Here is a 24,869-nt window from a genome sequence, read left to right on the forward strand (position 1 = left end):
CCTATGAAACCATGAGGGTTGAGGGAGAAATGATACTGCAACAGGAGTAGGAGTAGACACACTGGGTTGTGTTACTTGTACTTTCAAGATGTGTACTTCTTGAGATCGCGGTGTTCTGAGCACAGCTGAGTAGGACTTTATGGCTTAGATAAAATCTGGCTGATGATGAAGCTCAGGTTCCATAGTCACCTGGTTTCCTTTTCTCAGCCTTCCAGGTAATTGCACGCCGGGGCTGTTTCTCAGAAGACTAGTGGGGGGACGAAGAGGTCTTAGCTTGCTTGAAGCACTGAGGGACTGTGCCGATGACTGTCCTCTGAGGTCTTCCCCTGTGAGGTCTTGCGGTGGGCTCCTTACACCATCCCTCAGACACTTTCAGCTCTGTTAGATTGCCCGTTGGGTCATAGAAAACAATATTTGCCTTAGCTGAAGTGCAGACACCAGGGGCTGTGCGATTTGGTCCTTTAAGGAGGCCACATTTGTAACTGCTGTTGCAGTTTCCACCCCGTTAAGCTGAAAATAATGTCCTTTCTCAAAACTCCATCTGTTTTCTCTTCAGAGCAAACAGGTGAGTGAAACGTGGAAGTGATAAGAATGGTGTGGATATTGTACCCGTGGGTTTCAAGCAGACCCCTTGCTGCAGGGCGGTGTGGGAAGTACTGTTGTGACTCCCCGGTCCCCATGGTGCATTAGGGCAAGCTAGCTAGGAGTCGGAGAGAGCACTGAGTCACCTATCCGTAACATCTGGCGCAACAGCTAAGATTGTGACTATCACATCATTTGTTTGAAGGTTTGATCTGTTCCAATTTACATCTCGGATGACTGACAGATTTCCCTTTACAGAGGGTCTCGTTAGTAGGAGCTCATTTGGCCAGTTTTGAGTCATAGGAAAATAGCAAAGGTAAGCTTCCTATTTCTCAGATACAAGCCACACTCAGCTACGCTGTCTCCCAGAGATTTAGGTTTTTATTTTATTTACAAAATAGGTCAAAATAAAGCAGTTTTGATAGAGATGAGAACCTTTATGCCAGAGACCAAATGACAACCAGGTGTGGCTGCATCTTTGGGAGTGTAAAGTAACAGGCTAAATCTATTTAAATATCATTTCTAAAAATTGTACTTCAGTCCCACCTGCAGCCCAGGAATAACTCTCCTGAATAGGTCATGAAATATTATCAGTCATAATGTTTATAATCTTTAATAAAATGGGAGGTGAGAAATGGAATATGTTGTATTAGAGTCTCTGACTGAATATAACTTGTTTGGGGTATGCTTTGCTAAGAATTAATTTTGGTTTTCTCAAATGAATCTTCCATGTGGATATTTGCCTCATTATTTTTAAAAAGTTATTTTAAAAAGAAAGCAGTTTCTACAGTAGCTTGTTTTCCATTATCATATTAAATATTTTTTCAGCTCCCTTGGAAATCATTGACTAGCATCATTGAATATTATTACATGTGGAAAACTACTGACAGATACGTGCAGCAGGTAATTTTCTTCATATTGCAATCAATACAATTGCATTGAAGTGAGCTTTCTGTTCATATCTTAATATTTCTTAGCAATATACTTAATTTTAAATTTGTTTGCTTTATATTTTCTGTACTATTTTAAACTATGTGATTTCATGTCCTTAAGATATTAAGATTTTAGTCCTAATATTTTCTTTACTTCAGAAGTCATTATGATAAATATTTTCGAAAGACAACAGGGAAAGATACCACTAGAGAGGTCTTATTTTCCTTGCAGGTGCTTGGTGCTTCATCTCTTTATGAGTGTAGTCGAGTGGAATGACCTAAGATGTGAAAAAGTTATTTTTATGGATTATTAGAAATTTAGACCAATGCCATCAACCATACAGTTTGAGATATTTTGAAAGATTTTCTGAAACCTCCTTAGATGACATTTGTGTCATATATATATCCTCTAAGTCTTTGACCTTAACCATAGTAGTTAGTATTACTAATTTGATGTTTTGGTACTGTACATAAATTTTTCTCCAGAATTATTTCTAAAAGCAGGGAATCCTTTAATTTTGAGTCCTTCCTAAATGTTCCAGTTTGAGGTAATTCTCTCACTTACTTTATTTGAGTACTATTACTTTCGGGGAAAGGTACTTTTTCCTTAGTGACTTCAGTCAATACTTGTCTTTATATTCGTCTAGTCACAGTTTAGAGCTGGTAAAGAAAGGAGCACATATATTTAATACAGACATTATTTTCCCTAAGTTATGTGATCGTACAGTGGCAAGTGTTGGGTGCCATAAAAATACATTTTAAGGGTCACTTCTATTTTTTCATTTTTATTTTTTTTTAAAGATTTATTTATTTATTTGAGAGAGAAAGTTGGGGGAGGGGTTGGGCTGCAGAGGGAGAGAGAGTATCCCAAGCAGGCTCCACGCCCTGCACAGAGCCCGACTTGGGGCTCGATCTCACGACCCTGAGATCACAGCCTCAGCCGAAACCAAGAGTCGGGCACTCAACCAACTGAGACACCCAGGCGCTCCAAGGATCAGTTTTAAAATGACCATAGTGAGTTGTCGAGATCATGAATAGTGAACACATACCCATGGCTTATTGAAAAGTTTCTAGTGTCAACATCATGTAGAATTCAAAAGTGCTTATTTCAAACAACATAGAAGTGAAGACCATGTACTCTGGAAACTTGTGTTTTTCAAGGCCAAAAAAGTCCCTAAAGATGGTGGAAACGATGGCATTATGGGTGGTTGAAAAGTAGTTTTTGGATAAAATTATTTCCAAATATTTCAACTCTGTCTCTGAAAGTTTTATTCTTTTCTTTAAAGATTTTCTTTATTTGAGTGAGAGAGTGAGCAAGTGAGAGCAAGAGCCACATGCACGAGCAGAGAGAGAGGGAACAGTAGGCTCCCCACTGAGCACGGAGCCCAATGTGGGACTCAGTCCCAGGACCCTGAGATCATGACCTGAGCCGAACGCAGACGCTTAACCGACTGAGCCACCCAGGCACCCCTCTAAAAGTTTTAAGCTGCCCTCTTAAATGTTTTGTTTTCTCCTCATTGAGAATATGGATGGCTGCCTTATATTCTGGTTTGTCTTCTTTTGGATATCTACCATATATTGTTTTCCTTCCTCGTTTGTATTCATTTACTGTGTTGATCAGTTTCTGGATATGATTATAGGTAATCTTTTCCCATTCCTTTTCCTACATTTGGCTCCTAATTGGCTCCTGAAATCTGATGTGAGTTCAGCTAGGCTTTAAAGTTTATTGCGTATCTCTTAACACTTGAGGGTAAATACATATTTAATTGTACTTAGGGGAGTTGTTATCTCTTTCTTTTTCATGGACCTTGGAAACTCATCGTTTCTGATAAAAATATTTTTTAAAGCAGTGTGTGTGTGTGTGTGTGTGTGTGTGTGTGTGTGTGTGTGTGTGTGTTCCAGAAGAGCAAAAAAGAAAGTAGAAACTAAATTTGCAAAGTAAAAATGGTTATTTCTAAGTCCTGTTTATTCACTGGTGGAGCAGTAGAAAATGGACTTATTCACTACTTTCTTTTTAAAATCTAGGTCTAAAATGGTATTAAAACTTGCAGTTCTGTACCTCAGAATCTAGTGACTTGTCTCACAAGTAAACACAGTTTGAGAATATGTACATGAAAGAAAGGCCTTTGCTAAAAATGACAATTTTTGAATGATGTTTTAATATTTCATTTTCTTACGAATTTTTTAAGACAGTGAAGTGGTAATAATTATTAGGCATTGTATGTAAAATATTTCATCTATCTTTTGAATTAGAAACGTCTAAAAGCAGCGGAAGCCGAGAGTAAACTGAAACAAGTATATATCCCAACTTAGTAAGTAACAGAAATCTTTTTAAATATTTGTCATAGTATGAATTCTATGAAAACACAATATGTCATTTTGGTCAGTTTCAGCCAGATTTGAATTTCTTTCCATATCTTATTTTCTGACACTACAAACCACGACACTTGCTTCCATTATACCACTACAGTGATTTTTTTTTTTAGAAAGAAAAATGGCTGGTGGGAGAAACCCCACGTAGACAGACAAAAGGGTGAGAGGGAAGATGCCACGTGGTACCCTTCTATCAAAGGTGCAGGGAAAGCATCCGGAAACTAGCCTGTGAGACTCTATTATTTGAAGCAAATGTGTTTCAGAAAGCTAGCAGCTTTTGAAAACTTCTATGTTATAGAATGGATTTGGGAGGTGTGGTGCACATTGCCCTTTTGAGGTTATTTGGTTGCAGATTTTACATTGTTTGCTTGGCAGAATGGTTAAAGAGAGTAAGAAGAACCATATACTTTGTAAATGTTGGATAAATAATGAATAGGTATCAATTGTTTCACATGTCTGATGCTCTCTCATCATTATTTGGGGGGCTTAGAAATCGTCATATCAAAATGAATGCCAGTTTGCTTTTCATTTGCTACATTTTAAATGAATTATAATCTTTTTTGAGGCCTTTCAAGATCGTTCATTTGTTCAGGAAAACTTAAGTTTATTGAGCACCATGTGTATAGTGCTATACTAGGTTCTGTGGGGATTAAAATGGAATTTGCTATGAAGTTCTATGTGCTGCTCCAGGATTTTTCTCACTCAGTACAGTTGTTTTATACCTAGGCTTTTGTTCACTGAATTTTGATACAGTAATACATTTATATATAGGAGGCCTCGTAGACAATGAATTGTGATATTTTTAAATCATTTTTTTATCTCAAGGCAGATAACATGTAATTTACAGGATTCAGAATTTTTATTCAGAGCTGTAATGTCCCTTCTGCAGTGGTTTCCAATATTTTAGAACGTTTTCTGTTTTATTGGAGTAATTTATAGAAGAGCAACCCCCCGAAGACGACAGTGTGGCGACTCAGAAGTCAGGTTTTTAGAAGCGAGCACCGCAGCATTCTTGTGCATTGTAGCGCTGTCACATCGAGGGGAGAACGTCTGACCAGTTTGCACCTAGTGACCCAGAGAACTGTTTCCGTTCTGTTTTGCGTTGACTTCACTGGAGTCTTGATCTAAGTCAAAGACCAGCAAACTGTAGTCTGCAGGCCAAATCTGACCTGCTGCCTGTTGTAAATGAAGTGTCATTGGAACACAGCCATCCTCATTCATTTATATATTACTTATGTGTGCTTTCATGCTTCGATGGCAGCATTCAGAGGTTGTGCCAGAAATTGTAATAGCCACAGAGCTGAAAATATTTACGATGCCAACTGACCTAAGTGAATGATGTAAAAGTTACATAAATCTTCTACGTAAATGGAAGGTATGAGGTTACCTTGAGTTGGATAAGAATCTGAGTCCTTTGAAGAATTTCACAATTAACTCTGAAATCAAGTATTTTGAAACAAATAATAGATTAAGAATTATTTTATGCTGTCATTCGTTTGAGCCCAGCAGTCTCCTATATGCAGAGCACTCTGTTCAGTACTAGAGGTAGAAAGGTTAAGAAGACAGACTACATTCTAGCGTGGGAGAGACAGATGCCAAACAGTCACCCAGTGTGACAGGTACTATGATGGGGAAGAACAGAATAGTTTTTATGAGAATTTGTACAGGAAAACCAGACTCAGTTGATGCTGTCAGGAAAGATTCCTTGTGGAAATGAGTCTGAGTGAACTCTGGAGGAGGAAGAGGAATTAACCAGGTGATGGAGGCTTTCCAGGCCAAGGGAATCCTGATATCGGAAGGGGCAGAACAGTAGTTAAGGAGCTGAGACAAAGGCAGGGTAGCTGGTGTCAAGAGAGTGTTGAGCTGCGGGAGGCTGGTATGGGAGGCCAGGGCCAAGAGTGTACCCATCTGATGAACAGTGGAAATGGATTTTAAACAAGGAAGTGTCATGATCAAATTGGTGCTTTAAGATCACTGGCTCTATTTTAGAAAATGGTTTGGGGAAGAGGAGTAATAGTGGATGTAAGGAGACCCAATTATGAAGTTCTTGGAGAAGAAAGGTGACAGTAGCTTGACCTGGAGCTGTGGCCCTGGAAATGGGACACCACTTGGAGGTGATCAACGTGTATGGAGGGGTAGAGGGGAGATGTCAAGCTAGAGTCCCAGATTTCTGGCCAGCACAGCTAGGTGGATTGTTGTGCCCTTCACCAAACTAAGAAACTGGCAGAGAAGCAGGCTAGGTCATTTTGAATTTGCTCTATCCAAAAAGAGGTGTTGAATCTGATGTCGGATGTATTGATCGTAAGTTCAGGGGAAAGTTTTGCTCTAGAAATACAAATTTGAGCTTCATCAGCATATAATATTGTGTTTGAAACCATGGATGAGCTTTCTTAGGAGGAGCAATAAGAGAAAAAGGGTCTTGGGCCAATGTTGAGGAAATCCAGGATTTATGTATCAGAAAAAGTAGGATAGCAAGGTGAGTGCATTATCACAAAAGCTGAGAGAGGAGTGTGCTTCAAGGAGCGGAAGAGATTAATTAATTAATTAGGTCAGATGTTGATGAAAAATAGCCTGAGAATTTAGCAGCATGGCAGTAGGTCATTCATTGGTCATCTTTAATGTAGCGGTCGAGGACTGCATATAAGCCAGGGAACTGCAGAAAGTCAAGATGGGCAGCTCTCAACAAAAGTGGCTGGAAAGGTCAGCCGAAGGAGTTCTTCACTTTGAGGGGTAGGTTGGAAAAGAATAATAGAGTTTTTTAAGTAGGAGAAATATGTTTACATGATAATGAAGAGGGTCCAGGAAAGAGAATCAAATGTACAAAATTCTCAAGAGGGCAGTAAGGGTAGAATCTGGAATACAGATGAGGGAGAAGTTTGGGCATTAGCTAAAAGGACAGTTTCATATAATGCAGCTTTAAAAACTTTTTTTGTATGTTTGTCTTAGAGTAAAAGTTTATTCAGATGGTCACATTGAAATCATTTGTCACCTGAGAATTAACCTGTAGGTACTTAGATTTGCAAAACGGATTTTAAGTGATTCACATGTCTGCATTCATTGAGTCTTTGCACACTTGTTTTCCTTTTATGATTATTATAGTTAAGATCAGTGGTTTATTCAGTCAAATAACATGCAAAATTCAGTTGAACAACGAAGGTTGTGTTTGCTCTCATTCTTTTTTCAGGCAGCTCACCTGTAAATTTGTATTAGCTCTTTTTCAACACATATATTTAGCCCTGGGTTGAATGTCAGAAGTTTTCATATTTTGAGGGAAGCCTTCTGAGATTCAGTCAGTCATTTGATTTAAGGGGGCCATCCTTCCTATCTATATCTAGTAGATTCTTAAAAATCAGAAATATTTATTACATACCTTTGGAAATCTTAGTCATTATAAGTCACCACTTTTAATCACGTACATTTTCAGCTGCAAACTATTAAAAGAAACGCATTCTGTCTTGTGTAAAATGTGTTTTAAAAAATGATTTGTCTTCAAAATACATTTCCGGCACAGGTTAGAAGTGTAAATAATAGCCCTATTACAAAATGGGGACCTCACTGCGCACAGAGGTTAAATGATTTCTTCTGGGGGTGGTGGTGAGGTGTCCCCTAAGAGTTACAGTAACAATGCCAGAAAGAAATCTTAATTTGCTGTCAGGCCAAGTTTACACATTAGGCTTTCACTGGTAAATGGAATTGAAGATCAACAGGGAACAGCAAAGAGGAAACTCCTGAGCCAACTCTGTGTTGAAACTCCAAGTGCCTTGGTAGTTGTGAACTCTCATTACTTCAGTAGCCGTGGGGAGTTATAGTCTGCATTCAGTCATTCAGCATTCATTGCTAACAAATGGTTGACTAGTTTATTTTGCTTGTTTTCTGTCTAGCAAATAGACATGAAAGCTCCTCTAGAATGAAAGCTCCTTGAGGTCAGGCACTGAATAAATATATGTTTAATAAATTCTGAGTTTATTTGAGAACATGTCATGTGCACCTGTGTAGTATTCTAGGGCATGGCTTTATAAGCAGGGGAGTTAGCTTACCCCATGTGGGGAGAAGTTAGCCATGTTTGCACCAAGTAAGTACCAAGGTAATCTAGGCTACCTGTTTCTAAGGAATTATGGCCTCTGGGAAATTAGCATATAAACACTTGATAGATGTCTCCTTCTCATCCTCCTAAAAATTTTTTCTTAAAAAGAAAAACCTCAAAATACATTGGTTGGCTTTTCTAATTTCAAGTGCTGTGTAATCTTTCTCATAAAAATTCAGACGTCATAGAAATCATTATCATAAACGGTTAAATCCCCTGAAATGCCAACTTAGATTCTAGAGGTATGCTCTGTTGACATCCACAGTGTCTTTGTTGAACACGTGGCTTTTGTGCAATTCCCTCAAGAGCCAGTGCCCTGTCAACAGCTTCCACACCAGCGGCAGGAATGGCGCAGTGTTTCTCTCAAACACAACAACACACTGCTGTAACTTAATTTGTTTGATCCTCCCAAAATATCTTTTATTCTCAGGAGAATTCATGGTAAGTAATAGAGCTTAGGAACTTGTATCTTTCAAAAAGCCGCAGAGGGTGTTCTAAGGAAATTGTATTCGGGTGGAGGAGAGCTAATAATGGCTATATTGACTTTGTGCGTATCAGGCATAAGAGATTGGTTTTTACATACCCTTGTTTTGTACAGATGAATGGTTTGAGTTCATTTGAATACCTTACGTTTACCAGCTTATTTCTTCTTTACCAAACATTCAGATGTTTATATGTAGTTAAGATAAAGCAGCAGAGAGATAGACTTTTGCCTTGTTATACAAGTCATTTTTATCACCTCACTTTATATTTCATTGAAAGCAGCAAACCAAATCCCAACCAAATATCTGCCAGCAATGGCAAACCTGGTGCTGTGAATGGAGCCGTGGGGACCACATTCCAGCCACAGAATCCCCTCGTAGGGCGAGCCTGTGAGAGCTGCTATGGTAAGTTGTATGATAAGGCGGCTTTCTCCTCTCCTTTGGGGCCTGTGATGCGGTGCGTGGCCCTGTGTGTGGCCCTGTGCGCCCACTGCGGGGTGGGAGGTGTTGAGCAGCCCTCTCGAGGTGCCTGAGGCGCACCTCTCAGAGAGCAGGACGATGTGAGTAGATGCCCACCCTTCCCTTTGGCCTGGACACTGAATCTTGGTCCTGGGTTTCCTCTGCTTTGCTTCTGTGGGGTCGTCTGTTGAGTATCCCACCGCAGTGTTTGCTAAGCTGCATTCAGAGTTGTTGCTAGCTTTGTGCGAACCATGGTCCCACGGAATATACCAAATCCTATTTTGGAGTTTCTTAGTATACTTTGACAGAGGCTCCAAAAAGTTCTGTCAAGAAGACCTGTGTATGGATGAGGTGCTATTTATAATCCCCAGACCCGGTTCTGTCAGAGCACACTGGTTTGGGAGATGCTGTTTTATGATGTTTGCCTTTGCTTTCAGGGCCCCGGTATATTTATCAGTATCTGTTCATGTCAAAATCCTAGCAGACATGGGCAGTATCACAGCTTATTTGACTTGGATGTTAAATTGGTTTGGTGAGATGAAGTACTTGATAGACTTTTTTTTAAAAAAGATTTTATTTATTTATTTGAGAGAGAGAAAGCAAGCACACATGCACACGGGGGAGGGAGGGGGAGAATCTTAAGCAGATTCCACGCCCAGCGCAGAGCCGGATGTGGGACTCGATTTCACCACCCTGAGATCATGACCTGAACCAAAATTAAGAGTTGGATATTTAACCAACTGAGCCACCCAGATGCCCCGATACACTTGAAAAAAAAAATTCCTGCTATTTTATTGTCTCTCTTAGCCCCCCCCCCCACTTTTTGTATTTTTTTTAAAGATTTTTTTAAGTCATCTCTACACCAGTGTGGGGTTCTAACTCAGACATCCCTGAGATGAAGAGTTGCGTGCTGTACTGACTGAGCCAGCCAAAACCCCACAGTTTTGGTATTTTTATACTTACTTGACATCTCAAACAGCAACATAATCTGCTCATGGATATCAATGACATTATAATCTATGTTTCCTTACAATCAAAGTGGCCTGGGGTGAGAGAGGGAAGGAAACTAGTATTTATTGAAAGTCTTCTTGGTGCCCAGTTTTTTGTCTCAACAGCCCTTTGGAGGGATAGCTGTAGCTTACTGCCCTAAGGGCCCGGAAACGAGGGGCAGTGCAGCCTCTGCTCTGCTTCACACCAAGCTTCAGTGTTAGAAAAGCCTTTTTTTTTTTAATTTAATTTTCATTTTTTTAAGTAATCTGTACACCCAGTGTGGGGCTTAAACTCACAACCCCAAGATCAAGAGCTGCATGCTCTACCAACTGAAGCTAGGCACCCCAAGGAAAGACTTTTAAAACTAGGTAACATAGGGGCGCCTGGGTGACTCAGTCGGTTAAGCATCTGACTTGATTTCAGCTCAGGTCATGATCTCAGGGTCATGAGATCAAGCCCCATGTTGGGCGTGGAGTCTGCTTAAGATTCTCACCCTCTACCCCTCCCCCACTCACTCTCTAAAAGTAAATAAATAAAAATAAAAAACAGGTCATATAATTTCCTTACCTGAAACCAAGGAAAGTATGATCCAGGCAAATTGCTGACTTCATAGAAATGGTACATTTCTAACCATTTTTCTGCACCATGGAAGCACAAAGGGAAATACATGTATATGTATATGTATAACATATGTTATACATATGTATAATGTTATACATAATTATATATGTATTGCATCATGAGTGTCTTTGAATTGGAAACTCTTAGATATTGAAGTTTATTTGTATTTAAATGAAAATAAAAAGAATCCTACAGACAAGTGGTGGCTTAATCTGTCTTATTTTTGACTTATTCCTTTTACACTCATGTAGTCTCACATATTCTTTTAAATAATTATTCTGTCATTTTTATGTGTGCATGACAAATGAGTGAGTTTTATTTTATAATATTTATTTTGGACTCATTGAATAATATAAGATGTATCTCATAACATGCATGTAAGATTTATCTTTATAGAATTTGGTGTTTTCTTTTTGTCACTTTTTTTTTAAAGATTTTCTTTATTTAAAAAAAAGATTTTAAATATTTTAGAGAGAGAGCACACAGAGGGGCTGGGCAGAGGGAGATGGAGAGAGAGAATCTCAAGCAGACTCCTCAGCCTGATACAGGGCTCAGTCTCATGACCCTGAATCATGACCTGAGCCAAAATCAAGAGTCACACTCAAGTGACTTGTGCCACCCAGGAGCCCCTGTCACTTTTTAATTGCATTTGAGTTAATTATGTAGGGGGAAAGATGTTGCTTGACAAATATTAAAATGCCATGTCATGGTTAACTTGGGTAAAGATGTACATTTAAATATGAGTGAAATTTTATATTCAGAATCAAAAGTAGGAGCCTAATATTTAGGATTCTTAAAATGTGTGTTTAAAAAAAAAATCAACTTATTTGACTTATTGTTTCTAAATTATAAGAGGAAAGGTTTTGGGCTGCTGTTTGCAAGGAGTCCCCTAGAAATAACACATGATGGGTGTACAGTATTATTCTCAATAAACTAAGACACAATTTGATTATAATGGTCAGTATATTTTCTCTTTCTGACATTGGCTTGTGAAGTGTTAGTTGACACTTTCATGTACTGTTTGAACATTTTGACCTGACGAAGGTAACTTACAAATCAGGGGGAAGAGTATTCCAAGGCAAATGTAGAGAATTATAATTTTTATGTACCTCGTTAACTTAATGTTTCAGTGCCAGTGTTTCCTATCTTAAACTTCATATCCATTGTGGGAATACTTTAAATGTTATATGGCAGTAATTCAAACTGCAGAACAAAACTGACAATGGCTTGCACTGTTTAGTTAAGTGATATATCAGCCAGGTTATTAGGTCCTAAGCAATGTGTGATCTTGGCTGCATATGCTCACTGGATCTGGATTTAAATAGTCTTTTTTTTTTTTAAGGTTTTATTTATTTGACAGAGAGAGACACAGAGAGAGAGCAAGCACAAGCAGGGGACGAGTGGGTGAGGGAGACACAGGCTTCCCACTGAGCAGGGAGCCTGATGCAGGGCTCGATCTCAGGACCTCGGGATCATGACCTGAGCCAAAGGCAGACGCTTAATGACTGAGCCACCCAGGCATCCCTGGACTTAAATAGTCTTGAAAGGGATTCTGTTTTTAAAGGGAGAAATATTAAAATGATTATTTTGTTCATTTATTAAAATAAGGAAATGGAAAACAGTTATCTATTTCTGACAGATTCCTGCCCTAATCAGTGGGGGCCTCTCTGAGCACCTTAAACTCTGAGGTAGTTTCTGAACCAGCAATTTGGTGACCTAGACTTAGACTTTAAACACTAATCTAACAATAATAATACCTTTCTGATAACTTATTTCCAGAAATGTACACAATAGAGGGTATTTTTAACTAACAAAACTCCCTCAGTAATAGCATAGTTTATTATATAGGATGCTTCATCTATTAGCTTCTTTTAACAGGAGCCACAAGTACTCGATATATATAGAGAGAGAAATAAATGGTTTAATGAATTCTGAATCTTGAAAAATACATGCATGTATTAGACTTCTATGTTTGGTGAACTGGGGAAAGAAAAATAACATTGTAAACTAAAGATGACTTTGGAATATTTTAAAAATATTTAATGGTATGTGTATTGATGTTACAAGTTACATAGCATTCTTTGTTTTTCCATATTTTTCCTCTGTCTTTAGCTACACAATCTCATCAGTGGTATTCTTGGGGTCCACCTAATATGCAGTGTAGATTGTGTGCAACCTGTTGGCTCTATTGGAAAAAATATGGAGGCCTGAAAATGCCCACCCAATCAGAAGAAGAGAAATTATCTCCCAGCCCAACTACAGAGGTATATGAGCAATAATCTTTTATGTTGAAGAATGTCATTTCAATGGCTAGATACTCCTTGGAAACAGAAGTGTAGTACAGGATAACTTAAAAGCAAGCAAAACTGTTGTTTTTGTTTTTGTTTTTTTAAGATTTTATTTATTTATTTGACAGAGAGAGAGAGAGTGAGCGCAAGCAGGGGGAGTGGCAGGCAGAGGCAGAGGGAGAAGCAGGCTCCCCACAGAGAAGGGGGAGCCCGATGTGGGACTCGATCCCAGGACTCCGGGATCATGACCTGAGCCGAACGCAGTCGCTTAACCAACTGAGCCATCCAGGCGCCCAAGGTCAATGTCAATTTAAAAACCAAAATAGAGGAAGGAGTGCACTTGTTGTGATGAGTACAGGATGATGTATGGAAATACTGAGTTACTATATTGTACACCTAAAACTAATATAACATTGTGTGTTAACGAATTGGAAGTAAAAGAAACACTTAAAAAACAAAAATAGAGGATCACACACCCTCCCACCCCTACTCAGTTTCCCTCTCTACGCCCCTACCCTTAATGCATATTCTAAATTTCCTCCTTTAGGGGTAGGGTATTGTTATAGATGCTTCAGTGAAAAACTTAAAAATTGCCTTTTCTTTGAGCCTGATGCCCATAGCATTCTATTCTTTATGTGTCTATTGGTGTCTGATTTTGCAGGACCCCCGTGTTAGGAGTCACATGTCTCGCCAGGCCATGCAAGGGATGCCAGTCCGAAACACGGGGAGCCCAAAGTCTGCAGTGAAGACCCGCCAAGCTTTCTTCCTTCACACTACATATTTCACAAAATTTGCTCGTCAGGTCTGCAAAAATACCCTCCGGCTGCGGCAGGCAGCAAGACGGCCGTTTGTTCCTATTAATTATGCTGCCATTAGGGCAGAATGTAAGATGCTTTTAAATTCTTAACCTTATGTGTTGTGCTTCTGACCATTTTCTCTCCTTCCCTGTCTCTCTTTTTTGTTTGTTTTTTTGTTTTTGTTGGCAATAAACATAAGTTCTTGTGTACAGCCTTTTATTTGGTTTATTTTTTTAACATTGTTTTTGTCTGCTGCCATTTGTATCATGCCAACCTAAAAAGGAAACACTGGAAGTCCCTCTGCAGAGAGGATAGTGCTCAGCAGAGAATCGGTGGGAGGCACCCTTGTCCAGGAAGGCCTTGTGATGGGATTGCCCAAGAACCGTTATGGGAAGGCACTTTTCACCTGTAAGGTCGTGCCACGATGTAACCCCTAAGGACGGTGTCCCGGTGAAGCCCCATAGACGAGACATGCAGCCTGCTCTTACATGGCTTCATTAGGTTTGGATAAAATTTGCCAATTTACATTAATTAGAAATTGCATGTCTTTGTAAATCCCTCATTTTCCTTTTACAGTCGTACAATATTAATGGAAATTCACAGTGCTTCATAACAAACACTATTCTGGAAGTTATTGGAAGATGGAGCAAATTATAAATGGATTTTAGTGTCTTTGGGTGAATTTTCTGAAAACACATAGTTAGTTTTTACAGGCTAGTGACCAAATTTATGTTTGAGCATTCTTTATATTTGTCCAATTTGGTTTCCATTTCATAATCATACATAGATTACTGCATACCATGTACATGACTATTACTCTCATTTTCAACATGCTCAGTCTTGCTTATGTTTTTTTTTTTTTTCATTAGAACAAAGGTCATATGTATCAGTGAATTGTGGGTTGTTCTGTTATTACCATGTACCCCTCAAATGTGTCCATACTTTGTGTGCTAGCTCTGATTCTAGCCTTGCTATGTTTAGTCACAGGCCTGGCTCCACGTTAGAACCATGCAGCTTTCTCCCTTAAAGGATGAGCAGACTTGCTGTCTGGCTTAACAGAAGGGAAATCGTGTAGACATTTAGTAGATGCTTTTTCTGTGTGAGAAAAGAAATTTCTTGTTATGAGATGTTCCATTTTGATTTAAGGAGGGTATCCATATAAGGAGGGATAATTGAAAATCATTTTTTTGTCCCTAAAGGTAATTTTCAGCAGAACAGTTGAAAGGCTTTACAACTTACAGGTAAAAGCTTTATAAGGAGAAGAAAAGTGCTTTGTAAAGAGAGTGGAAAATGGCAGTACTCTCTGAGTCCCATGGAGGGGAATTTAGCTCCATTAGACTCATGTGTATTTGGAACTTAGGCTGATACTGATATTTCATGCTAGCATTTCTGAGTTCATGGATTTATGCTCTTATCCTTTCCTTTCTTTCTTTCTTTTTTTTTTTTTAAGTATTTTATTTATTTGACAGAGAGACACAGCGAGAGAGGAAACACAAGCAGGGGGAGTGGGAGAGGGAGAAGCAGGCTTCCCGCTCCGGGAGCCCGATGTGGGGCTCATGACCTGAGCCGAAGGCAGACGCTCAACGACTGAGCCACCCAGGCGCCCCTCTTATCCTTTTCTTAACCATTTTAAGGAACTGGAAAATATTTGCATTCATCCAAACCGCTTAGCTGATTTAAAACACATTTATATAGTTTCTTAACTAAACAGGATAATAAAACATATGAGAAAGAGAATTGAATGAAATTCTTCCATTAAAATTGGCCAGGATCCAGTATCATATTTGTTCCTATGAATGGAAAAGAAATCACCAACTAAATTGGCAGCTGAGGAAGCTTCTGTTTCCCATGGCTCTTTTGTTAGTTTCTCAGTTAATACGCAAATTGCCTTTATTTTTACTATTCTTCAATGAAGTGTATTTTTCCTGTTACCTCATTTTATATATTATTCCTCAATTGAAAGGCCATGCTACTAAAGAAAGGGGGGGGTCAGTTAAATTACATGTGTTTTATTTCTATAAACATGTAGCTATAATAATAATAGGAATAAAAGAACAGAGTCATTTGGTGTGATGAGATTCAAGGAGCATATTTTGCATTTCGCTCCTTTGGTCAAGTTACATATAGAAGAGATTCTCAAAATAATTTTACCTTGAGATTTAAAATTACAAAGTTTCAACAGCCATCTACTGTTATTTTTTTTTTTCAGACAAGCAACTAATGAACTCTTCTAGCATCTAATTATTCTTACACCATCTCCTGTCTTATATGTACCTTGTTACCACCTCCTCAGCCGATCCCTTGATTTTGGCTTGTTAGGGAGAAGATAAACTGTTAATAACTTGATGTCTGTAGGCAACCGTGTCTGTGGTCCAGTGGGAATGCATAGGTGTATCGTTTTTTAGTAAGCTTTCCTTGGTTTCTCAAGGGCAATCGTGACCCCCATCCCTCCTCAAAAAAGTTAACCCCTGTGATACAGTATGAATGTACGTTCAGATGAGATGAAAGTCTTAATTCCAAAGATAACTGATGGACCAAGAGCTCTAACTGATGCATTTTAGAATAATTCTTCATAATGTTCAGGAAGGTAAGTAGTTTTCCCTGTGAACTTAAGAGTTCTAAGCACTATAGAAGCTGACCCCTTCCATGGCTTCTGGCCTTGGCAGCACCATCACAATCATGTCCTAGCCAGAGTTCACAGGGTGACAGACTACGTGAGAGTGAAGGGAAAAGCTAAGGAGACAAAATCTCAGATTGTGCAGAGCATAATGGTAACTATGAGCGCTTGACTTACAAGTTGATTCTTTTAGAGGAATTTTTTTTATTACAACAGTACTCTCTGGCCTTTTTTTTATTTTCGTTAAGAAAATGGTATTAAAACAGTAGAGTGAAAAGGGGAAATCTTTATATATCCATAAAGTGTCACAGAGAAAACGTAAGAACAAATAATGTCCCTGGGAAGGGAAGCTGGGAGGCTGAGACAAAGGGGTGGGAAGGAGACTCCCCTCTGTTTATCCTTTTAAACTTTTTCAATTTTGAGCCATGGGAATATGTTTCTTATTTTTAAAAAATAATTTTAAAAACTTAAGTATATAGTATGACCAACATGTTGAAAAATCTATACATATAAGAAATACATATATATACACATATATATGTGATTTTTTAAAACCAAATTCCCCAAATTTCTATTTGTTTGAATACTATGCCTTTATATGTAAATATATAAGTCCATTACAAAAATGACTAACATCAGTACAATGCCTGAGCCTGTTCTACCACAGAGATAGTGCTTATTAAACATGGATTGGTAAATCAAAAACCAGAACATCGCAGAAAGAAAGGTATTGTGTCCTTGACACAATTTGCAGACCGGTAGCATGGGTTGTCAAGTTTCAGACAGCCTGTCTCTTCTCCCCCTGCCTTCAGTAAAAAAAGCCACGATGTGATAATGATGTTCTTCTTTTGTTCTGGCCGTCAGACATGACCACTGAGCTTCCCGATGACTTTATCAAACATCTGTAAAATCACCCAACACCTAATGAGCACAGGGTTACTATTTGAGATTCAGGATCCTCAGAAACTGAGCTTAAGTAGAAGTGGGTATGTTTGCAGCACTCCGTAGATGAAGCTAAAGTGTCTGAAGAAGTGGGTCCAAGTGACTCCCCCAAAATATGCTTTGTAGCTTGCATGGGTGACTCCGTGGTTTCTAAGTTGATCACACCAGACTTAAATGACCACCATTCCCTAGTACGCAGTTCCTTGAGAGGCACCTGGAGCCACATTTTTCTGTTTGAAGATGCTGATTCAGCTTTGGAAGTATCCCAAGGGCCTGCATTCAGAAGCTTTAAAATATGAGTTTTTCTAGAGATTTCTCAGCAACAGTTAACTATTAATAATTGTATAAAGTTGTATGAAATTTTAAGCTCTAATATTATGTGAGAACAGTTTGGGTTTGGGTATTTTGGGAAGTTTGTTTTGAATAAAAATTCATTTTTGAATGGATACTTTACATTTTTCTAAAGATAGGAAAGTAGCTAGAAATCCTATTGCCATTCCCATTCATACCATCTTCAGAGGTAACCATTGTCATCCTGTCTAAAGTACCCAGAGATGCTCTGTGTATCTATAATGGTCTAAGTAGGTGTATTCTTTTTTTGTTTTAATACAGATGTTAATGTGCACATTGTCCTGCACCTTGCTTTCTTTAGTTCAGATCTTGGAAGCCATTCCATACCAGTACATTGAGAGCTACCTCCTTTTCTTATCAGCTGCATAATAATGTTTTGTACTTTAATTCCCTATTAAACAGATTTTGGGGTTATTTCCAGTCTTCTTGTTGCAACAAATATCCTTATACAGATAGCATTTCATACTGATGTGTGAAATGTGCGGGTAGGTCACAGGACAGACCCCTAAAGGTAAAATATCTGGATCAAGGAACATGTATTTGGAATTTTAATAGTACCCAGTTATCCTTAGAAAAACCACGATTTGCGTTCCCACCCACAATGTCTAGAGAATGCCTGTTTCTCTAGAACCTTGCCAGCAGTGTTATCCATCTTTGAAACTCTTGACTAGTTGACAGGTGACATGTAAGTTATATTAGTTTGCATTTCACATTTTGAATGAGATAAAAATCTTCTCATATATTTGAAAAACATTTGTTTTTCCCTTTCTGTCAGCCGTTTTTGCCCCTGGCCTGTTTTCTATTAGAAGTCTTACTGACTTGTGAGGACTTTTTTATATTTTAAGGATGTTAGCTCTTGATTTGTGATACATGGTGCAAATATTTCCCCTATTTTGCCTTTGACTTTGTTTATGATGTATTTGTCAAGCAGATTTTTTTTAAAACATAGTTGAATTTATCATTTTTATTTTTTTCCAAAGATTTTATTTATTTATTTGACAGAGACAGAGAGGAAACACGAGCAGGGGGAGTGGCAGAGGGAGAAGCAGGCTTCCCGCTGAGCAGGGAGCCCGATGCGGGGCTCGATCCCAGGACCCTGGGATCATGACCTGAGCCAAAGGCAGATGCTTAACGACTGAGCCACCCAGGTGCCCCGAATTTATCATTTTTAAAAAAGGTTTATTTATTTTAGGGAAGGGGAGAGGGGGAGAGAGAGAATCTCAGACTCCCCACTGAGTGTGGAGCCCAACATGGGGCTGGATCCCACGACCCTGAGGTCATGACCTGAGCAGAAACCAAGAGTCGGATGCTTAACCGACTAAACCACCTAGGCGCCCCTGTGATTTTTTTTTTTTTTTTATAATGGCACCTGGGTTTTGTGTCATCTTTAGAAATGCTTTTGCAATTCCTATAAGAAAATTCTACGGATGATTCTATTTTGACAGCAATCTTGGAAGCCCATGTGAATGTTTTTGTGAATTTTAATTCAGTGTGTACTTTTTGCAGTTTTTCTATTTTATTCCCACACACATATTTCCAAAACATTGTAGAAAAATGGCTGTGAGTTGCAATGAAAGCAACAGTGTTTTTCCAGGTTTACCTCAAGGAGATGTACTCTAGGAAGCCAAAGAAATGAGCCTGTGTGCGGTCAAGTGACTTGGGTGAGATGCTCATGTTCTCCCTCTTTCTGGGCAGATTTTGATTCCTTCTGGGTTCTTTGGGCATCTCTCAGGTTGCTTGCCTTATCTGTGCACTTTTAATGCATACTAATGAATTATCTCTGTTTTAATAGAGTTAGGTGAATAATTTGACTGATAAGTGGCACCACTGGCCTGCTCTTGAGTGCAGACCAAGATTTTTTTTAACCAACTCAAATGTGGACCTGATAATCCTATGTGTATGATCATTCCCCCAGGGCAGAAGGTATTTTTCCCATGCGTATTCAGTGTATGTCATTGAATAAATGCAATTTTTATATTAAACAGTGACTAGGTAGCCTTAGCACTTACTTCCTCATAGCGGAGACTGATCATTCTTGCCACCAACTACTTTAAAATGTAATGGGGATTAGTGATGGTTCTAAAGAGCTTTGATCTCCCACTCAGGTGCTCTGTAAATTGTCACTTGGAACATCACATAAGTAATGCTACTGATTTGATGAGAAATTAAAAGCAGATTAGTGTGGTTTAAAATGAAATATCTTTAGGTATTGTGTTGGTGACCTCTTTGATAGGCTTCCTTTTGTTGATTCTTGTCAAGGTGATAGTCCTAGGAGAGTCCATCAATTGTAACCACATTGACAGTTTTCCTTTGGGCCTTATTAACTGGAATAAAGTGCAAAGTTAATCTTATTACTAGTAATACAATGGTTGCTTTGTCCAGAACATGGAGGACATACAAGCTGATTCATTCAAGCTTTCTTTCATTAATAGAAAGGACAAAGTTTTCTCTTGTCCTCATCCCAAGTAGAACTTGAATTTTAGATGAATTAGTAATAGGAAGGAATTATTTAGTATCCACTCACAGCGATTTGACAGGGATTTGATTTGTGTTGCTTTTTAATGTTTATTTAGATTACTCCCCCAAAATATGCTTGGTATATTTCTTCCTTTATCTTCATTGTTATTCAACAACAAGTGAAAAACTTCATATCTCAGTAATTTTTTTTCCCAAAGGAAATCAGCTGAGTAAGGAGGAAAAGAAATCAGATCATTTATAGTTGTCCATGGTTGTATAATAATTAGCCAGCACTTAGGATACATATTCTGATTCCTATTATCTGAGGCTCTCTGCAGTATGTGCTTTGTTTATTTTAGACGTTTTCTTTTTAAATGCTATTTGCCCACCTCTTTCCGTTTAATAGTTAAAATAGTTTCCTTGGTGAAAGAGAAAGCTAGAGCTTATGAAAAAGTTAATTTTTAATTTTAAATGATTTGTGGTTCCAGAGTGAATTGTATATTTTAACACTAATAGTGCAGAGAGAATTCTTGTGGATGTCAAAGGAAATTTCCTGTATGTATGCCTAGAAATGTGGTCTCAGCCTCAGAAAACCAGTAGGGCATTTTTGTCGAGTACTGGAAGGTGGGAAAAGGCATACATGTAGCAAAATATCTGCTAAAAGTACTCGTTAAGTTTTATGACAATATCTGCAGATTTAAAAAACATTTCAGTACACTTTTTTTTTTCTCCCTTCAAACTCTATTTTTGTAACTTAGCTCCTCGGTCTGAGAGCAGCCCTGTTCCACATCCACTCTTCCATCCTAATGACAACTAATTAAAACACAGAGTGTGTGTGTGTGTGTTATATGCCTTATTTTTCTCTGTCAGAAGTGTCTTATGGTAGGGTATGAGGCGTGTGAGGGGAACTTTATGAACACTAACAGCCATTCCCACAGTATTTTACTGTTCTGACTAATGGATGAGACACTCTCTACATACAGGCAACCTTTTACAGCTCAGCACCATTGACATCATAGTAGGATGTGAAGGATGGAAAACGAGCGCTAAAACCGATGACCCATGTTTACCCTTGTGAGGCTCTCGTCTAATGGAACTGAGTTTAATCAAGATAGATGAAAACTTCTCAGTGGAGACTCACTCCCATTAGGTCAGGGATGGCCAAGTGTATTGCCTTTGTCCGCTTTGTCATTTTTGTCTTCTCCGCCAGATGAATCTTACGTTAGGACTGACTCACCTCATTCTGCATGGAAGTTTTTCTACTATGAGAAAGCAATGCCATGGCTAGGAAGGAAGCATGTTTCCACCGCTTTTCAGATGGGCACACACAGAAAGTGTGGGCAAGATATGTATTAGCTGCACTCATGATGCTTTAAAGTGAGTGTTCTCCAGGTACCTCCTTCATTTAGTAATTTGGAACCAGAACTAGAAACGGTTTTCTCAAACCCCACAGGAAATTGTGCAGGAGTCTGGTGGATATTTTGCACTGTCTTCCACCGGCATCTTTTGTCTCTACAGTGTGTGTAGAATAGGTAGAGAAATCAGCCTCATTGGTTGTCTCCATGTTTCCTTCTCTCCTCAGATGCAGACAGACATGCCGAGCTATCTGGAAGTCCACTGAAAAGCAAAAGCACTAGGAAACCTTTGGCATGTATCATTGGGTATTTAGGTGGGTATTTTCTAATAGGAAAATTTCAAAGAATGATCTTTGTATCTTACAAGTATTTGGCTACTCTAAATTGTCATACTTAAACTAAATCTAACCCTTTCAAGTAGCTGAAATTGGATACTTTCATATGTATAGTCAACTTATTTTGTTTTAGAAGCTTTATACACACAAGATATACACAAGGTTATGGATATACACAAGATATACACAAGGTTATAGATATGTCTGCTTTTTCAAAAAAAATCAATAAAAATGTAATGTATATTTATGGATATAAATACAGATTGAGCAAAAAGAAGAAAGTAAGAATCACTAGATTATTAGAGGATGAATATTCTTAATGTTTTGATTTAGATCCTTCCACTTGGCCTATTTTTTTTTTAATGAGATAAAACTCGTTCTAACCTGTCTTTAAAAGAATATTTATAGTTTTGATGTACCAATTAAGGTTACTGTGAAAGGGGAGCATTTGTATTGCTTTCTGGTTTTTACCGTCTTACTTAACTTGGACTTCGCCAAAGATAATGGCTCCATATATGTGTTGAAATATCACAATTAAGAAGAGTATTTTTAAAAATCACTAGACAATAACACTTTTTTGGGTTTTTGCAAAGTTTTAAGATAATTTACAAAATAATCATTCCTAAAATGGTTCCTACTATACCTGGAAGCTATACACTGGCATGTTGTTAATGCTTCTAATATTCTTGCTTTTTCATTTTCCCAGTAAAAGTGAAAGATGTACTCAAAGTTGCATTGAACCTTATTGCTCTGTCAGAAAGGTAGACAGTTATGAAGTGTTCAGACTGCAGACACACTTAAACATCGAAGTGTAGCCTTGAACTTGGTATATTATTCTCATCAGAGCATCCAAGAGTCAGAAGCTCACAGCTCCCTCTTTGATTTTACTTGGTCACCTGATTTCTTGTTTTATTTCTCAGGGCCTAAAGAATTGCTTTGATAACCCCCAGAATATTACCTCATTATCATAGGCAGGACCTGGGTAGGTCATGGTGATCAAGTCCTTGAAGTTTGCTATCTGTATGCCCTTGCAGGACCTGATCCTCCAAGCCCCTTCCCACCATGCAAGGACAAGTCTCTGATCATAAGAAATAGAATATAACAGTGCATATTAGTCAGTCTTTCCATGGGTAATTGTGTGTTCCTCCTGCGGATAAATAGGTGTCTGTGCCTCCCAGGTAAGCCCAAAGATGTGCTGTTCTTACTAGCTGAACCACATCCCTACCTAACATATTTCTGAGTATTTACTACATACAAGACACTATGCTAAGTGATTTGGAGGAATGCCAAGATGAATAAGACTTTGCCCTCAAAAGTTTTAGTCTAGTGGGGAAAGCACACAGGTAAGGGCAACTAAGCAAAGGATTAGCTCCTATAAGAGGATTACAGGTAATATTCATTGGACACTTGGAGGAAAGAATAGTTATTTCTGATGAGATTTAGGGCAGCCTACATGGAGAAAGCAGTATTTGATCTCAACCTTGAATGATAAGTAGTAGATAGAAAAATAGGAAAACAATATTTTTCCCTTTATGAGGCCAAGAGAACTTGATGAACAAAGGCTTTCATGAGTCCAAAGGCAGGTGGTATGGTTTGGATGGAGCATAGTATGGAGGCTGTAATGAAAAATGGGGTTGGCAAAGTTTCAGTGCCATGTTGGAAAAAGAAAATCAGCACTATATACTGGTTAGCACTTGATCTGTTCCTAAATTTTGGCAAGTGTAGAATTTTGACCAGACTAGGATATAGTAATTCTAACAATCCTAACAGCCTTTCCTAAATTTCGGACAATGAAGCTGATATCCTGGCCCTTCCCTGAGAAGACAGGGTGGCTCATGCACAGATGGTGACTCAGAATCAGGGGGCAGGCTTAGCTTTGGACAAGACATTGCCCAATAATAGTAACGGACTGCAATCCTTAAATCCAGTTGCTACAGACTGCAATTTCTGTCCGTCTGCTTTATCCAAAAAGTGCAAGTAATTCTAGGCTATGTGTTGACAACATACTTCATGTAAACATACATATCCCACGTGCACGGCACCGTTTTGTGATATATCCTCCATCAAAGCTTTTCTTCTACTACATCTTGAGTCTAGAATTTGGCATTTGGTGTCAGGTTTCATCTACATCAAAATGTTCTGTACCTGGGAGAGATTAACCCTGGTCCTGTACCCTCCTTGCAGAGCCAGAGGAAGAATCCTGTTTCCAGAAATCTTTCACACCCGAGACATGCTGCATGCTGTATCTTCTCCAGATAACCTTTAAATTCCGTAAAACCTTGAAGAGTTAGTTGCCTTATTCCCTTAGTAAATCTGTGCTCGAGTGACCTTCTGAAGTGCAAGTGGCGTTTTGTTGTTGTTTTTGTTGCTTGTCCTTCCAACATGAAGCTCAGAGCTCCAGCTAGCAGAGGAAGCAGCAGCTCACTTCTGATAAGTAAAGCCATGGTAACAGCACTTGAAGTTGATTCATTATGCAAGTCGTTGGGAAAACAGGCTGGCTCATAAGGAACTGACTCTCAGCTCATTAAGAAGTAAGATGTGTGCCTATTAGGCAATGTAAGTGCACACAGAGATTTTTAATACCATGTTCTGAGTTGAGAAACCTTTTCTCCCCCTGCCAGAGATCCATCCTTCGAAGAAACCTAATGTAATTCGATCTACACCAAGCCTGCAAACCCCCACTACCAAGCGGATGCTAACCACCCCGAATCACACGTCTCTGAGCATTTTGGGGAAAAGAAACTACAGTCATCACAATGGCCTGGATGGTATGTAAGCCCAGGAATTCTGGGGGCCTGATCCCACAGGCCAGGGCCTCTCTGCCCTTGTCCCCTCTGAGGACGTCCCCTGCCAAATCCAAGACATGTAGCAAACAGGTTCTTCCACCCTCTAATTGAACTGAATGTGTGGTAAGGGGATAAGAGGGAAGGCTGCCGTGTACCACAACGAAGACATTTTGCCAAGTGATACTTCACGATCTCCTCAGAAGGGACCTTTTTGCCCACATTCCCTGTGAGGAGGCTTGTTTGGAGAGGAAGTCTGTATTTATCAAGTTGTCTCTGCTGGGTGATAATGTGCTTGCTGGATGCATGCTCACCGCTCATTTAGTTTTCCTGAGCAGAAGGGATGATTTCACCTTATGTCTGAGGCAACTGTGCTCTCTGGGGGTTCTTCAGTGTTCTGTGGATCATTTTGGATTTGGCA

At 38.9% G+C, this 24,869-nt stretch overlaps 1 protein-coding gene across 6 annotated transcripts in view; it reads left to right on the forward strand.

The window, feature by feature from the left end:
• Positions 1-24,869, forward strand: part of MTA3 (metastasis associated 1 family member 3) — a 168,791-nt gene that overhangs the window by 129,152 nt on the left and 14,770 nt on the right. For 2 of the 6 annotated variants that reach the window (XM_028117265.2, XM_088026409.1), the window contains 7 exons: positions 1,411-1,485; positions 3,768-3,826; positions 8,734-8,858; positions 12,636-12,787; positions 13,473-13,695; positions 21,558-21,644; positions 24,287-24,433. In XM_028117265.2, the coding sequence (XP_027973066.1) occupies positions 1,411-1,485; positions 3,768-3,826; positions 8,734-8,858; positions 12,636-12,787; positions 13,473-13,695; positions 21,558-21,644; positions 24,287-24,433 (868 nt within the window). Of the gene's footprint in view, positions 1-1,410; positions 1,486-3,767; positions 3,827-8,733; positions 8,859-12,635; positions 12,788-13,472; positions 13,789-21,557; positions 21,645-24,286; positions 24,438-24,869 lie in introns of those variants that run through there. The other 4 variants (XM_088026410.1, XM_088026407.1, XM_088026408.1 and 1 more) reach the window with 4 other exon arrangements.

This window comes from Eumetopias jubatus, unplaced genomic scaffold, assembly GCF_037043125.1.
Source record: "Eumetopias jubatus isolate StellerSeaLion01/CBP00866 unplaced genomic scaffold, mEumJub1_p1.0 scaffold_9, whole genome shotgun sequence".
Lineage (NCBI taxonomy): Eukaryota > Metazoa > Chordata > Mammalia > Carnivora > Otariidae > Eumetopias > Eumetopias jubatus.